This window comes from Nicotiana tabacum, chromosome 10, assembly GCF_000715075.1.
Source record: "Nicotiana tabacum cultivar K326 chromosome 10, ASM71507v2, whole genome shotgun sequence".
NCBI classification, from domain to species: Eukaryota; Viridiplantae; Streptophyta; class Magnoliopsida; order Solanales; family Solanaceae; genus Nicotiana; species Nicotiana tabacum.
In genome coordinates this window covers 28,560,933-28,578,545 of record NC_134089.1, presented here as the reverse complement: position 1 = coordinate 28,578,545, position 17,613 = coordinate 28,560,933, and the positions used below count along the sequence as shown (strand labels likewise).

General features: G+C 34.7%; 1 protein-coding gene across 1 annotated transcript; it reads left to right on the top strand.

Annotated features, from left to right (window-relative positions):
* Window positions 1-4,200: 4,200 nt before the first annotated feature.
* On the top strand, window positions 4,201-15,764 carry LOC107787120 (BEL1-like homeodomain protein 9). The gene is made up of 5 exons (XM_075222755.1): window positions 4,201-5,127; window positions 7,561-7,937; window positions 8,231-8,291; window positions 13,584-14,190; window positions 15,511-15,764. The coding sequence occupies exons 1-4, from the start codon at window positions 4,552-4,554 to the stop codon at window positions 14,073-14,075; spliced, it is 1,506 nt and encodes a 501-aa protein (XP_075078856.1). The 5' UTR covers window positions 4,201-4,551; the 3' UTR covers window positions 14,076-14,190; window positions 15,511-15,764.
* Window positions 15,765-17,613: the final 1,849 nt, after the last annotated feature.

Genomic DNA, 17,613 nt, shown 5'->3' with positions numbered 1-17,613 from the left:
TTGGCATTTATACTAAAAAAAGATTTATTTTTACTTGTCACTTTACGCATATCAAGAGAAGACAATTTTTTTTTGTTATACCCACAGTATTTATTACTCATTTTAAATTATTTTCTCAAATCCAATAAAATATGCATCAATTAATATGTCTATCATGATAAATTATGCACTTCATTTATTATTTCTTAAGGGGCGTAAAAAGTCAAAATGTGTCAAGTAAAAGTGAACGGAGGAAGTATATTGGTTGTAAATAAATCATCATCATGTGTGTATATATTAATTTATCATTGTGAAATTTTAGGTTGGTAGAAGTTGATGTTGATGTGAGAAATTATTATGTTGAGATAATAATATAATATATTTTTATAATTTAAATTAAGATATTACTAAATGTATTTTTATTAGTTATTACTCTATTTAGTATTATTCAGTTTCAATTTTAATAAGATAGTTTAAATTTAGCTGTTACTGGTACACTGTCTCTTTCCTTCTTCTTGTGCCGAGGGTCTATCGGAAATAGTCTCTCTACTCCTCCGGAGTAGGGATAAGGTTTGTGTACACATTACCCTCCCTAGACCCCACTTGTTGGATCTCATTGGGTTGTTATTGTTTGACTTGGCACGAAGTTTAAGAACGAAAAAGAAAACTTTTGAAACATGTGGTCCTAAAAGCTTTGTGAGGCCGTGATAGTTGTATGAGTGTAAGAGCTTCTCATACGGGTAAAATGCATAAAATAAAAAAATTAAAGTTAAATTATTTTCAAATATAGAAATGTGTTAGTCTTTTGGAATAGATTAATAAGAAAAATACTTTATGTAAATTGAAAGGAAGAAGTATTTATTTTTGAATCATATTGTATTTTTCTTTGTCTGTATCACCGACTATATTTGGAGTTATAATATTTAAGTTTATGCTAATAGTTATTCATATAATTTATTCTTTTTAATTTATAGAATATATCAAGATCATAATATTATCCGCTCATCGTGCGGGTAGTAATACTAGTTTATTATTATATTCTAAGCGGCAACTCTAAAAGTGAATACTGGTACACTTAGGGGTCGTTTGGTATGGTGTATAAGAATAATGTTGAATATGGTGTATTAGTAATATATGGATTAGTAATGTATGGGTTAGTAATGCAAGCATTAATTATGAAGATATTATTTCTTATCTACTTATGTGGTGTATTAAAAGTTATAATGCATTGCATAATTTTTAAGAAAAATAGTTGTTTACAAAGCCTTCCATACTCTATAGCTTTAAGGGACTTTAAGAACAATTTTGTCTTTAACCATACTAATGCATGCATTAATAGCCTTGGTAAGTTGGCATTACTAGTGTCACGATTTTCTATGCATTACTTATACATAGAATAATACCAAGTATGATGTAAGACAAGTACAAGTATTAGTTATACACAAGTTGAAAAAATGTATCAAACAAGGTATTAGTAATGCACAGAGCTAATGCTTGCATTTTTTTCCTAATATCTCCTACCAAACGACCCCTAATAGCCTTGGTATTACTAATACCATAATTTGCTATGCATTAACTATACATAGGATAATACCAAATAAAATATAAAATTAATGCTTGTATTAGTTATACATAAATTAAAAAAATGTACACTAAACAAGATATTCCTACTACAAAAATAATACATACATTATTTTCTCTAATGCACTCTATCAAACACCTCTTAATCTCTAGTCTTTTCCTTAGATATCTCAATTATTAGGTTTGCCAAATTAATACTATAATCCATGGCAGCCAGTTTCTTCTCTCCGTTAAAATAAAAAAAATATGACTCCACAAGTCGTGGTGGAATTGCAAGGATCTAGCATATGCCTATGTGATGATAGGCTATAACTACGCATTTTAGTCGCTTATTACATTCAAATTTACTGTACTTTAATTGAGTTTGAGCTTTAATTGTTAGTGTCTTGTACTAATTGTGTGTTTTATGCCTTGTAGGAGTGATTCTTAGCTATGTAGATATTATAAAATGAATTCAAGTATTCTGTAGCTTTGAAGTCTGAGTAAAAGCCTAAGAAATTAAGCCAGGATCGTATTCGGGGATCAACGAATGATAGAGCAACAAAACGAAGAATCGAGTAGGCATATTGCGCACTGTCTAGTAAAATGCACATTACTTTTATCTCAGGACTCCATTTTGGGCTCCATAATATATAGTTGGAAAGTTAACTCAAAGGGATACAACTTTCATGTTTTATGTTTTTCCAAATTCCAAATAGAACAGGGTGAGAAACGCGGTAGAAACCGTAACCGCAGACCTGACGCGGACTGAGGCAGTACACTGGGAAAGTACCGCGCCCGCGGACGTCCAGTCCTGGAAACTTGTCCTTTTTCGTATAGGGGAAAATATAATTGTTTGGGCCCGACCCTACTTGGTATATATACATGGAAAAACGGTATTTTGAAGGGAGGAGACCAATTTTTAACATAGATTGGACCTAAGGAGGCAGAGACACAATAAGAGTAAGGCGGGGAATTCTTCTATGAGTTTTTCCTTCCTTTTCCTATTTTTCATTGTTAGTTATGACTTTTAGTATTGTAGTTTTACATACTATTATGAATAGCTAATTTGTTATCTAGGGTTTTGATGGAACCTTTTGTAGGATAAATTCTTGTTATGTTTTTATATGATTGAGCCGTAGTATTTTCTCTATTTGTTCAACTATATTATTCTTGTGGTTGATTGAAGGACCCTCAATTAACTGTTCATATTTAGTGTGCATTACTCGGGAGAGAGTGTATATTCAGGCAGTTGTTGAACATCATCACTCCTAACGTATATGAGGGATCAATACGGAGGGTTTAAAGGTGAGATTAGGGATAACGAAACCTTGGGTGCGATCTAAGTGAGCTGTAATTAAAGCCAACTAGCGTAACTCGGGAGAGTATGTCTAGTAAATTGTTGTAATTACTCGGGAGAGAATTACAACACGCAGAGCGCTCATGATTGGTAGAGAATACTTAGGCGAAATTATAGAAGACATAGCGGAAAGGATTCCAACAATTGGGAAAATCATAACTCTAGACCTCATTAATCTTTTCTCCAACATGTAGTATCTTTAGTGTTAATTTATTATTTTAATTAATTAGTTAGTTAGTTAGTTAAACACAAGAATTTTAATAGCTATAAGTTAGGAATTGATCAAGCTTGTATTCTTGATGATAGTGAACAACTGTAGCTAAGCCTTAATTCTCTATGAAATTCGACTCCGGACTTATAAACCGAATTATATTTACATCGACCGCTTATCCTTTTTAGGACTAGAGTTGGGCGTGATCACTGTGCTAAGGAAAGAAAGCCCCTCAAACCCCTTTCATTGGTCAGTCTTACGAAAGTAAGTACACTTTTTATAACTAAAGAATAACATAGAGATTTAAGAAAGAGCCTTGTTTATTCATTTACCATCAGAGGCCTACGCAAAAATTTTTGTAAGTAGTATCATAATTACGTAAATAATATTTAATAAATAAGTATATCTAATACTTTAATAATATCAATTTCCCACAAGTTAAAAGTTGTGGCCCAATGCTTTAGATGAATATTATTGCAAATAGAAGTATTGGTGCAATTCTCCTTTGCCCCAAATTTTTAATAAAAATGCTCGCTCACAAATATTAAAAAACTAGAATGTATAGGTCAAGCCTCGAACCTACGACGCTTCCATCCATGTGCATTCACTCCTGTTTGGCACTGCTCCTCTCTCTGTGCTCGAACAAAGGTGGATAAACATTCTTGTTACTTCCAAAAAAAATTTATTTTCGAAATTAGCGTTTAGTTATTAAATTTTTAATTTTCACTTGAAGATATATTTTAAAAATTTTCGAAATTTTGAAAAACTCCAAAAAACTGTTTTACAAAATTTTCACTTAGATCACTCACAAAACTTCAAAAACAACCCAAAATTATATGCATGTCTAAACACAACTCTAATTTTCAAATACCATTTTCACTTGAAATTTTCTTTCACTTTTTTTTTGTTGGAATTTTACTATTCTTATGTCCAAACGCCCACAAAACATATGTATTATTAAAATTCCAATAAATATTTACTTTTATTTCAAAAGTATAATATATCCAATGGTGAGTGCCGAAACTAATTGTGAAGTTGTGCCTAGACTGTAAACAATGCATTTCACAACCACTATACCCATCTATATATGATTGAGTGTAACAATGAATTCTCTCGACTAAGGTGATTGTCTTTTCTTTCTCTCTCTGCCAATATTTTGCAGCCTCAACTCAGACTGAAAGATATCAGTATACTGTCATAATCCACAATACTACTACTACTACTAGTACTACTATTAATAATAACAATAGCCTTTCACTTCATCCAATCACACCCACACCATCTCTTCATTCACTGTTCCTGATTTTCACTTCTTTCTTTTCTATTCTTTTCATCTATTCTTCTCCATCCTTTCATCTCCTTCTTTCCTCAGTCTTTACAGAAAAAAGCAGTAAAAAAGAAAAGAAAAATATAGACTCCTATTATCTTTCTTGTTGTAGTGATGGCTGAAGGATTTGAACCATATCATGTCCCACAACAAAGTAGAAGAGATAAACTTCGAGTTTTAGTTGATGATAATCTCCAACTCCAAAATTATGCTCCTTATTACGATCCATCAATTATACCATCAGATTTGCCAACTTTTCAAGAAATTAATGGCACCCCATTTCTTTATACACCTCAAAACCTAAGATTTCTTGATCAATCTCTCCGTACTAGTAGTGAAATTATGGTGCATAATAGTAGTAATAATAATACAAATGGTCAAGGTTTATCTTTGTCTTTGTCATCTCTTCATCACAACAGTACTACAAATCATGACTTGTTGTCAAAGAGTAGTTGTGTTCCACTTGGACCTTTTACGGGGTACTCTTTAATTCTAAAGAGATCAAGGTTTTTGAAGCCTGCACAATTGTTGTTGGAAGAATTATGTGATGTGGGTAGAGAAAAATTAGCAGCTGATGATTCCAATTTAATGGATTTTCCACATGAGAATATTGTTGTTGATCGACAAGATTGTAGTAATGGAGATGAGCATGGGAAGAAGAAATCCAGGTTAATTTTGATGCTTGATGAGGTACCTTTATTATACTTAATCGTGAGGCTTTTTTTGGCACTCATAATTATGACATGATTTTATTAATTTGAATTAGGAGTTAAATGTCCACATTTTCTTGCTTATTTGTGATGTAGTAGGGGTGAGACTTACTAGCTTGTTTTTGCAATGTAGAACGTTTTCTTTGTTTGGCCATGACTTTACCACTTGCAAATAAATACTCGAGTCTTTTTTAGAAAGTTAACATTTAGCCATACAGATATGCTGAACATTGGTGAAGTATTTATAAACTTGTTGGTGAAATATTGATTAACGAGGAGCATTTCTAGTGAAATAATATTCTTTTTTTTTTACTTATAGAACTTTATAATTATTTTCAAGTGATATTCATTTTCCCACACAACTTTCAACTACTAAATGCTCTTTCTCAAATTCCACTTCACATAATTTTTTGTTTGTTTTCAAATATAACCAACATTGTCCGCCTACTAAAATTCTTCCACTTTTATATCTTGTGATTCTGTTCAGCTGTTGTCCATGAGAACTTCATACTTGTCTTTCGGTAGCATATATTTGCAATTAAATGGAGAGAGGTTCTTTAAAATGATGAATTATCGTTCATTGTCCGTACACGCATGCACTATTAGATTTGGGGTATTATTTAGATGCTTAGCAATGATATTATTTGATAATATTTTAATGTTATTTATGGCTTTGTCTATTTGTATTATAAGCAACCTAGGTAGATGCCTGTCATATAGGCGTACAGGTTCTTATAGATCACTAAGTTATCTTTTCGGAAAAGGTGTTTGAGGGAATATATTGTGTAGATATCAAGATCAATTAAAAGGAATCCATCTAAAAGGGTTTATTCCAGGAGGAATTTCTCTTAAAAGAGAAGTAATTAAGGGCAACCCGATGCACTAAGCTCCTGCTATGCGTGGGGTCCGGAAAATAGCTGGACTACAAAGGTCTATATTACGTAGTCTTATCCAGCGTTTTTGCAAGAGGTTGTTTCCACGACTTGACCCTGTGACCTCTTAATCACATGACAGTAACTTTACCAGTTACACTACGGCTCCCATTTTTTAAAGAGAAGTAATGGTACCTTAAATTTATTAAAGAAGGGGCGATGGTTTCTCAAGTGCCCATTTCTCTCCTCTTTCTTTTACTCATCTACTCCGATTAATTAATCTTTCTTCCCTATGGATGACATGTATTTATCATGAACTTCGGGTAAAATTAAATTTGTCCGTCGCAATTTTAGTAATTTTTAACATATATATGATACTTCCTTTTAAAATTGTTGGGAATCATTGAACCGTTGGCGATATGTTACATCCTCCCCTACTATTAGTTTTTATATAGATATTGATTTAATTATGTAAAATTTTGAGATGACAAGAGGTGAATAGGATTTTTTTATTTTTTTTTAGATTTAAGGATTTTGAATGAATAGATCAAATTGGAAAAAAAAAACTAACTACTTAACTAAAAACAAAAGGGGACACTAGCCCACAAACGTGAGATTCAAAGTTCTGAGCTCAATTCTAAAAAAAAAAAAAAAACAAGAAAAAAACAAGATAGACATGAGATTAGAATCCTCTATTTGTAAAGGTGCACTCAATAATCATCGCATCATAGGACTCTTTGATTTTGGGTGCACATAAATTTTAAGAAGTACAAACATTATTATACATAGTATAGGGAGAGGAGTATAGGTTCACGTGCCCACCCACTTCGGCTTGATACACCCCTGTGCATGTCATGGCCTTATTTAATTGTAAGTGATAGAGGTATCTAAATAATCTTATAACTAAATTAATGTTAATTGAAATGAGTGTTCTCTTTATGACATAACTTGTATCATGCTTTTGAATAAGTTCCGTCTGAGAGAATATTCAACTTTACATAAAATTGGATGCAAATATTTGATATCTTCTGTATAAGAAAAAGGAAATACTAGTAAATTAAGCAAGAGTATGAATGATTTGCTCAGTGGCTAAGTTTGTTATTAATTTGAGAATGCATGTAACATCGGAGAAAATACAATAAAGATTTAACTTATATCCATTAGTAATCTAATGAAAACTTTATACTATTGGTATTATTTAACCTTATATAAGTTAATTTGTCTTACTTTTTAGATTACTAATTTCACTTATGATAGATGACCGCTTTGTCTACTTTAATCTCTCCAATTTGTTTGGCAGTGAGGCATAATTGTTGTTGTACGTAGTATATTTTAACTTATTGTAATAGGTAAATTGCCTTATAGTAAGTTATTGCTAATAATTTTTGCCGCCTGTAGTAATTATCTCTATACTTACATCGTGTAGGTTAGGTGTATAAAAGTTAAAACTCTTTTGGATATGGGAAGCTTATTAATTAATTGTAAATGAAACAAAATATTTGTGATGTTTCTCAATAATTCTCTTTCGATGCTATTGACAGGTGTACCAAAGGTATAAGCAGTATCATCAGCAACTACAGATGGTTGTGACATCTTTTGAAGCTGTTGCTGGACTTGGGAATGCAGCGCCCTTTGCAAATTTAGCTTTAAAAACGATGTCTAAACACTTCAACTGTCTTAAAAATGCCATCACTGACCAACTGCAATTTACAAACGAATCTCGTCATGGTCAAAGAAATTGTGAAAGAGACCCTATCCCTAGAGCTGGCAAAGGACTCTATGGCCAAAAACCAGATCAAATCCGCAATAATGCTGGATTTGCTGATAGGACTCAACCTGTTTGGCGACCACAAAGAGGGCTTCCTGAGCGTGCAGTGACCGTTCTTAGGGCTTGGTTGTTTGACCATTTTCTTCATCCGTAAGTTATATGAATATGCATTGATAGCTACTATCTTCAATTCAGAGGATATATATAACTTTATATATAAATACACTAACAGTGCAACGAATTTTCACACTAATAAGTACATCTTTTAGATGATTTGATGGTGAAAAAGTCTTTCCTTTTTTTTTCCTTGTTAATGTAGAGAAGTTAAACACTTGTTTTAGAAATTCTCTGTAGATTATTCATACATCTTAACGGATGCAATCATATCGATATCTGTCTCTCATAACTTTCGACTCATTATATTGAGATTGTTATTGCTGCAGTTACCCCACGGACACTGACAAAGTAATGTTAGCCAAACAGACTGGCCTCTCAAGGAATCAGGTTTGTATATCTCGAGTGTTTCTGTGATCGTGAAGGAATTAATATAGGAAAGGGAATATAATAAAGATTTGCAAAAGGCGTAGCTAGGATTGTGAGTGAATTATAACATAATGGGAGAGCAGAAGCTAAAATATATGGACATATTTCATATATTTAGTGTTGGTTCCTGTTGCGAAAGCCAAATGTATATAGTGTGAATAAGTCACAACTACTATATCAAAAATTATAACAGCCACCAAATAATATATAAGACAATAAAACAATAATAAAAGAAACACCAGAATTTACAAGGTTCAGCCAATTTTGCCTACTCCTCGGACACAACCAATATTTTATTCCACTCCAAAAATACAAGTGAAATAATACTAAAGATGGAAGATACAAATGCCTTAAGAAAATAAAAAGGCAAATGAGAGGTGTGTTTAAATTCTAAACATTAGGCCTCCTTTTATAGGGTGAAGTACCAACCAAAATTGGTACTTCACCGATGTGGGATTTCTGCCATTCAACAAATCTCCACCTTGGCAAAATTTCACATCTTCAATTTTCTCTCAATAACAAAATTTTAGTTGTGTCTTCGTCTTCAATCTTCAGTGTTCAACAATGTTGATCAAATCCAAACAATGTTGAAACTTGACCGCAATTACCACTTTTGTCAGCATATCAGCAGGATTCTCTGTAGTATGAATTTTCTTCACCGTGACTCCACCTTCTTTTATGATTTCTCGTACGAAATGATACCGATCATCAATGTGCTTCGTCCTTGCATGATAAACTTGGTTCTTCGCTAATTGAATAGCACTTTGACTATCACAAAAAATTGTGATATTTTTTTGTTCAACACCAAGCTCCTTTAGCAACTCTTGAAGCCAAATTGCCTCCTTCACAACCTCTGTAATAGCCATGTACTCTGCAACTGTTGACTGCAAAGTAGACTTCCAACTAACTGGTGCTTTTGCAAAAGTAAACACATAACCAGTAGTTGATCTTCGTTTGTCCAGATCACCCGCAAAATCTGAGTCACAATATCCAACTACAGACTGATTGCCTTCCTGCTCAAAAACTAACCCAACATCTACACTATTATGAATATACCGTAGAATCCACTTCACAGCTTGCCAATGTTCCTTTCCTGGATTATGCATATATTTGCTAATAACTCCAACAACTTGTGAAATGTCAGGTCTCGTACAGACCATTGCATACATCAAGCTACTAACAACATTTGCGTATGGTACCTTTGACATATACTCTCGTTCAGCTTCATCCTTTGGCGACATAGTATTACTTAGCTTAAAATGGGGAGCAAGTGGAGTACTAACTGACTTAGTCTTTTCATCTATGCCAAAACGTTGTAGTACTCTTTTCAAATATTCTTTCTGAGATAAATAAAGTTTCTTTGAACGTCTATCTCTTATTATCTCCATGCCAAGAATTTTCTTTGCCTCACCCAAATCCTTCATCTCGAACTCCTTCTTTAGTTGAATTTTCAACTTATCAATTTCTTCCAAATTCTTGGAAGCTATCAACATATCATCAACATATTGGAGAAGATATAAAAGGAACCATCTTTAAGCTTGCGTAAATATACACAATGATCGTATTTGCTTCTCTTGTACCCTTGCCGTAACATAAACTCGTCAAACCGCTTGTACCATTGTCTAGAAGATTGTTTCAATCCGTACAACGATTTTTCAAGTTTGCACACCATACCAGATGTTCCAACAACTTTGAATCCTTCTGGCTGAGTCATGTAGATTTCCTCCTCCAAGATTCTATGTAAAAACGCAGTCTTTACATCTATCTGAACTAGTTCCAAATCCAACTGTGCTACCAAAGCCAACATAATTCTAATGGAGGAATGTTTTACAACTGGAGAAAACACTTCATTGTAATCAATTCCCTGCTTTTGATCATATCCTTTGGCCATCAATCTTGCTTTGTAGCGAACATCTACTTGGTTAGGAAATCCTTCCTTCTTTGCAAGTACCCATTTGCACCCAATTGCTTTCTTTCCCTTCGGGAGATTGGCCAATCTCCATGTATGATTCTGATAAAGGGACTGTATGTCATCATTCATGGCAATCCTCCACTTATCTTCTACTGAACTTTGGACTGCATCTTTATAAGTGGTAGGAACATCATCAGCTACAATTGAGGTTACACAAGCAACCGTCTCCATGAGACGAACAAGTTTCATTATTGTCCTTTTCGCTAGTTGCTATTGATTCAAGTTGTTGTTGAGGTTCCTGAGTTGGAATCTCCTCTACTGGCTCTCCTTCCAGAGGATAATCTTCATTTGTTTCCTCCTCTGCTTCTTGTGTAGGAAAAATAAATTTTCCCTCAAACTCCACCTGCTTAGAAGCATCTTCATTTTGTTTGGTATCTTCTATTACCTTATTTACCATAGCTGATTCATCAAAGGTAACATCCCTACTGAATATTACTTTCTTTGTCATAAGACACCATAAGCGATATCCTTTGACTCCAGAAGTAATTCCCATAAAAATAGCCTTCTTTGCCCTTGGATCCAATTTTGACTATGTCACATGATAATATGCAGTTGAGCCAAACATGTGCAAAGAGTTATAATCTACAGCATGCTTTCCATACCATTTTTCAAATGGTGTCTTGCCATCAATAGCAGCAGATGGTAGACGATTAATGAGGTGGCATGCATATGTAATTGCCTCAGCCCAAAATTCTTTGCCCAAGCCAGCATTGGACAACATACACCGTACCTTCTCCAGCAAGGTCCGGTTCATACGTTCTGCCACTCCATTCTGTTGTGGTGTATGTCTAACAGTGAAGTGTCAGACGATGCCATCATTTTCACAGACCTTATTGAAATGGTCATTTTTGTATTCACCTCCATTGTCTGTGCGAATACACTTGATCCTCCTGCCTGTTTGATTCTCCACCATCGTCTTCTATTTGAGAAAAATTCCCAACACTTCATCTTTGCTTTTCATTGTATACATCCACACTCTTCGGGAAAAATCATCTACAAAGATTACAAAATAATGCTTCCCACCCAATGAAGGTGTTTTGGAAGGACCCCAAACATCAGAGTGTACATAATCCAAAATGCCTTTCGTATTATGGATCGCTGTACCAAATTTAACCCTTGTCTGTTTCCCTTTGACAATGCTCGCAAAACTCCAAGTTGCAAGTCTTTACTCCTTTTAACAATCCTTGATCTGATAAAGTTTTCAAGGATTTTCCTCCAGCATGTCCCAAGCGCATGTGCCATAGCCTGGTTGCTTCTGCCTCTTTTTCGTCACTGGATGTTACTATCGTTGTCCCAATAATTATACTACCGCGGTAATGGTATATGTTATTGTTCTTCCGATTGGCCTTCATTACCACTAGTGCACCAGAGCATACTCATCACTCCATTTTCTGCAATGATTTTGAACCCTTTTGATTCTAGGGCTCCCACAGAGATGAGATTCTTCTTCAAATCCGGTACATATCGAACATCTGTTAATGTTCTGATCATTCCATCATGGTTTCTTGATCATATTGAACCAATGTCATATGAGGTAAGAGGGCTGTTATCCGCTGTGTGGATGACTCCATATTCTCCTTCTTGAAATTCCACGAACCAGTCCCTGTTGGGACATATATGATAGCTACAAGCCGAGTCCATCAACCATATGTCTGATGATGTTGATGACTCTGTTGTAACTAATGAGAAATCTGAATCATCACAATCAGCTACATTTGAATCCATAATAGCCTTTCCATTGTTATGTTTGACCTTATTCAACTTCGGACAGTCTTTCTTCCAGTGCCCCTTTTCTAGACAAAAGGCACATTCATCTTTGCTGGGTTTAGATCTTGACTTGGATCTTCCCTTCTTTGTCCTCATTTGATTTTGAGGACGACCCCTCACAACCAGTGCTTCTCCTTCTCCGCCCTTTTGTTTTTCTCCCTTTCTTTGTTCATAGCTATACAAAGCCGAACAAACTTCTCTGAGAGAAATTTCGTCACTCCCATGGAGTAGAGTATCTCCTTCTCCGCCCTTTTGTTTTTCTCCCTTTCTTTGTTCATAGCTATACAAAGCCGAACAAACTTCTCTGAGAGAAATTTCGTCACTCCCATGGAGTAGAGTAGTTTCAAGGTGCTCGTACTCATCAAGAAGTGACCCCAATAACATCAAGGCCAAGTCACCATCATCAAAAGTTGCATCCATATTTTGCAAATCTGTGACCAACTTATTGAAACTGGTGATATGTTCGTTCATTGTGGTACCAGGAACATAGGTGAAGCGAAACAGTCTCTTCATGTACAATTTATTTTGACTATTTTTCTTCAAAAATTTATCCTCCAGTGTTTTCCATAATTTACTTGTAGAAGTTTCCTTTGTGTATGGATATTTCTGCTCTCTAGCAAGGTAAGATCGAATGGTACCGCAAGCAACACGGTTGATAATTCTCAAATCTTATTCTCCAATAACATCTGGTCTTTTTTCTTCAATGGCAAGATCTAGCCCGTGTTGAAAAAGGACATCTAGAACCTCGCCTTGCCACATCCCAAAATGTCCTGATCCGTCAAAAATTTCTACCGCAAATTTCGCATGTGACACAATTCTTGTCATAAGCGAAGATGTCAATGATGACGTATTGTTGACACTTGATGTAAATTCTTCTTGTTTATTGTCTCCCATCTTTGACACAAATATTATTTAATAGCTGACGACAAAAATCAAGATTATTTCCTTTCTGGTGTGGAAGATCAGACTAAGCTGCAACCACAAAGCATACTTAGACAATACATTGGCTCTGATACCAATTGTTGCGGAAGCCAAATGTATATAGTGTGAATAAGTCACAACTACTATACCAAAAATTATGACAGCCACCAAATAATAAATAAGACAATAAAGCAATAATAAAAGAAACACCAGAATTTACGAGGTTCAGCCAATTTTGCCTACTCCTCGGACACAACCAATATTTTATTCCACTCCAAAAATACAAGTGAAATAATACTAAAGAGAGAAGACAAATGTCTTAAGAAAATAAAAAGGCAAATGAGATGTGTGTTTAAATCCTAAATATTAGGCCTCCTTTTATAGGGTGAAGTACCAACCAAAATTGGTATTTCACCGATATGGGATTTCTGCCATTCAACAGTTCTAACATATTCACTTTGAATTCTTGTATACACCTAAAAAATATTTACACCATCAGTGCAGTCTAACTTATTGATTATAGCATGTTAGTTACCGTTTTTATCAGGTCGTTAATTGCTACGCTATACCCAATACAAGTTGTCATGAATCAGGTTTCTAATTGGTTCATCAATGCAAGAGTAAGACTCTGGAAACCTATGGTGGAGGAGATACACATGCTTGAAACCAAGGAAGCTCATAATAAATCTTCTCAAAGGGAGGGACAAAACAGCAACAACAACTCCATTGAACATTTTCCTACGAGTAATTCACATGCAGCATGTGAAACTCCATCTACTTCTGTACCAAGATTACAAGACACTCCATCAAAACGAACCCGAAATGATTTTCCAATGGGAAACGCGGATTCAATAAGTTTATCTTATGGCAATTTATCAACTGGAACCGGTGGCGTGTCCTTAACCTTGGGCCTTCATCAGAATACTGGGATTGGTTTATCGGATCCCTTTCCGATTAATGCAGCTCGACGTTTTGGTATTGATGCAAATAGTGACAGGTTTATGGTTGGTGGATTTGAAGAACAAAACGGACAGTTTGGAAGAAATATTGTTGGTGGGCAGTTTTTGCATGATTTTGCCGGTTGAAGAAGATTTTGGACTTCATCATTTCATAAGCCTTCAGTTTATCAATTAAACACAGAGGCTTCAGTTTGATATACTCTTCAGAATCGCATGACCATCTAGGGTTGGTCCTTTGGAGGTATATTTCAACCCTAGACACATTAAGTAGGATCACAATTTCTGATGCCTATTGTTTATAATTGTGATTAAATATTTCTTTATAGTTCAGTCTTTTCATCTGTTTCAGGTTATTTAAACGTGTTCATGCATTGTCATTCGTGACTTGTTCATGGTTTTACTTGAAATCGGGGGAAGAAATGAAATTATATTTTAAAAAAATGATAAATGGAAAAAAGAAGAAGACACTTAGATTTAATCTTTTCTTTGTTTTCAGCAGAAAGTTATTAAGGAGAAGAAATTATGCTTGTTTAACTTCTATATGTCGTCAATATAATAAAAATTCTACACTAAAACAAGATGGATTAGGAACCTGATAGTACAAGACAAGTTACTTATACAACAAGTTAAAATATATAAAACTCTTCACATTGTTAGTATATTAGTTAAATTTCTCTTCTTGGTTTTTTCCTCCTTTAGATATAATGTTATTCTACTGTATTGTTTTTGTTATCTTTCTTGGATTCAGACCCCACCTACGGGACTATACTATATGCGTTTGTTATTGTTGTTATTGGTTCCATGATGGACGCTGCTTTATGCATGGACTATACTATATGCGTTTCGTTGTTTAATTAGTGTGTACAAGTTATAAAAGGGAGTTTTGGAGCAACAGTAAAGTTATTTTCGTGTAACCTATAAATTACAAATTCGAGTTATAAAATTAGCTATATATTGATACATCACGGTAAGTTGCCTATATCAAGTGAAGTCTTTTCCTAGGTCCTGCATGAACACGGAATATTTTGTGCGCAAAATTTTCTTTGTCTTTTTATTAGTGTATACAAGTTACGATTTTTTTCCCTCCAGATATAGTTTTAAACTGTTCTTTTTATATTTCTTCTTGGTTAAATGAAGGAAGCTGCTTTATGCATGGCCGGTCTTTGTTCGTTTAGATGCATGTCTTTTTTTTTTTTTTTTGGATGCTTTCTAAGGAGCAATCATTTCAGGCTAGTTTCTACATGTTTTTTTAACTAAGTTCTGTACATGTAGTCTTCATCCTAGAGAAATTAGGGAATCTTTGATATATGTTGCAGTAGTTTAAACCTTTTTCCTAGTGGTGGGCCTTTTCTCATTATATAATTCAAAATTCTATTATCCTGAAAGTAGATGCAGCAGTTCTTTTGTTTTTGATATTTATCTGATTAAACTTTTTTGTCATAGATAGCCACTATTATATTATTTTATGGCTGAGACTTGACATGCTTTATACAATGATTTATTTCTGTGCAAGTTGCACTATAATAATTTTTGTTTCTTGTTCTGCTTTTTCTTTATTCAGGGCAGTAAAAAGTAAATAGTAGCTTAAAGCGTTACAACGGCCAGAATTTTGAAGATAAACTTGGAAATATTCTGTTCTGATCGGTTTATGAAATTCATTTGGTAAGGTAAATATTAGATGATGTAATTTACAATGAAATAATCAAAATGTGATCAAATTTTTGTGTTGTAAAGCAGTGCTTTTTGATGCTTTTCGAATTCGGTGTATCAATCTCAGTTTTAACTAGCAGTATGATCTTCATGATTTATGGGTTCTGATTCAATTGTCACGTATTTAGATCTCTCCATTTCAAGATTTGTGTTTGTTTTGTTGCGATCAATCATTAAAAAGTTTTAATGTTGTCATTGATTAAAATATTGTTTTAGTTATACTGGTATTATTTTTTATTGATTATTTTGTAAGTTGTATTAATTATGAGAATGTCAATTATACCGCTTTATGCTAGAGAATTTATTATGGGAATACTATTCCACCCTCTAAGGGTTCGTTTGGTTGGGAAATAAGTTATCCCATGATTAATTTTTCCGGAATTAGTTATCCTAAGATTACTTATCCCACTCTTACATAGAGATAAAAAACACTACAATTCTGGGATAACTAATCCCGGGAGTAGTTATACTACGATTTTATCACAATCAAACATGGGTTAACCCATCTCAAATTTAATATCGGGATTACTTATCCCTTATACCTTATACCAAACAAGCCTATCAGGTATAAGTTATCCCGATACTTTTTTCATTAACGATCCGGCCGATCATTTTGAGAGTTATAGCCTTGATCCCCTATTAACTGCTTTCCTCATATCTTTTTCTACTTATGTGACTTGTCAGGAGGTTTCGTTTTGGTTCTTGGAGTGTTTTGGGACACTTAGTCCATAAACAGATGCTTAAGTCTTAGAAATTGGATCGTTGTCCGAACTATATGAAGACGATTTCGGAATAGAGTTCTGTCGATTTTGTTAGCTCCGCTGGGTGATTTTGGGCTTAGGGGCATGTCCGGATTGTATTTTGGAGGTCTGTAGCTTATTTAGGCTTAAAATGGCGGAAGTCGAATTTTTTGAGATTTGGACCGATAGTGAAATTTTTGATATCGTGGTCGGAATCTGATTCCGAAAGTTGGAGCATGTTCGTAATGTTTATTATGACTTGTTTGCAAAATTTGGGGTCAATCGGACGTGGTTTGATAGGTTTCGACATCGGTTGTGAAAATTTAAAATTTCAAGTTCTTTAAGTTTGAATTGGAGGGTGATTCATGATTTTAGCGTTGTTTGATGTGATTTGTGGGCTCGACTAAGTTCGTATGGTGTTTTAGGATTGGTTGGTATGTTTGGTTGAGGTCTCCGGGGCCTCGGGTGAGTTTCGGGTGCTTAATGGATCATTTTTGGACTTTGGCAATTGGCAGATTTTCTAGTGTGTTGTTGCAGACAATTCCTTCATCGCATTCGCGAGGGAAGTCTCGCGTTCGAGTAGGTCATCTGAGAGGCCAGCTGAGTTGTTCTTCACGTTAGCGACGTTTTTCCTGCGCTCGCGAAGGTATGGAGCACCAAGGCTACGCATTCGCGACAAGGACCTCGCGTTCGCGTAGAGTCAACGGTCAGATGGGCTCCAAGTATAATAGCCTACGCGTTCACGATGAGTGTCCCACATTCACGTAGGGTCAAGCTAGTTGAGCTTCGCGTTCGCGACCAGTGCATCACGTTCGCGATGAGTACTTTTTTGGACTGAAGAAACTTGTACTTCGCGAATGTGAGGCTTTGACCGCATTCGCGAAGAAAGTTGACATGGGCATTATTAAACATTTCAAAAACGAGGGTTTGACTGTTTTTATCAGTACTTGAGTTTAGGAGCTCAGATTTGGACGAGGTTTTGGGAGATTTTCAGAGATATCAATTGGGTAACGATTCCTAACTCGATTTTGGTTATATCTTACTAATCTATCATTGATTTTGTCATTTAATTTCGGACTTGGGGTGAAAATTTAAAAAATTTGAGGAAAGTTCTTATGCCGATTTTTGGGGGTTTGATCGAGATTTTGCTATCGGATTTGAGTAAATTTGGTATGGTTAGACTCGTGAATGAATGAGTGTTCGTATTTTGTGAC

What these genes read in the sequence shown, in the direction of transcription:
- LOC107787120 (XM_075222755.1), top strand. Translation starts at nt 4,552, where the DNA reads ATGGCTGAAGGATTTGAACCATATCATGTCCCACAACAAAGTAGAAGA. An exon ending in TAATTTTGATGCTTGATGAG is followed by an intron (nt 5,128 to 7,560) that starts GTACCTTTATTA and finishes TGCTATTGACAG; the next exon opens with GTGTACCAAAGGTATAAGCA. An exon ending in TTTGACCATTTTCTTCATCC is followed by an intron (nt 7,938 to 8,230) that starts GTAAGTTATATG and finishes TTATTGCTGCAG; the next exon opens with TTACCCCACGGACACTGACA.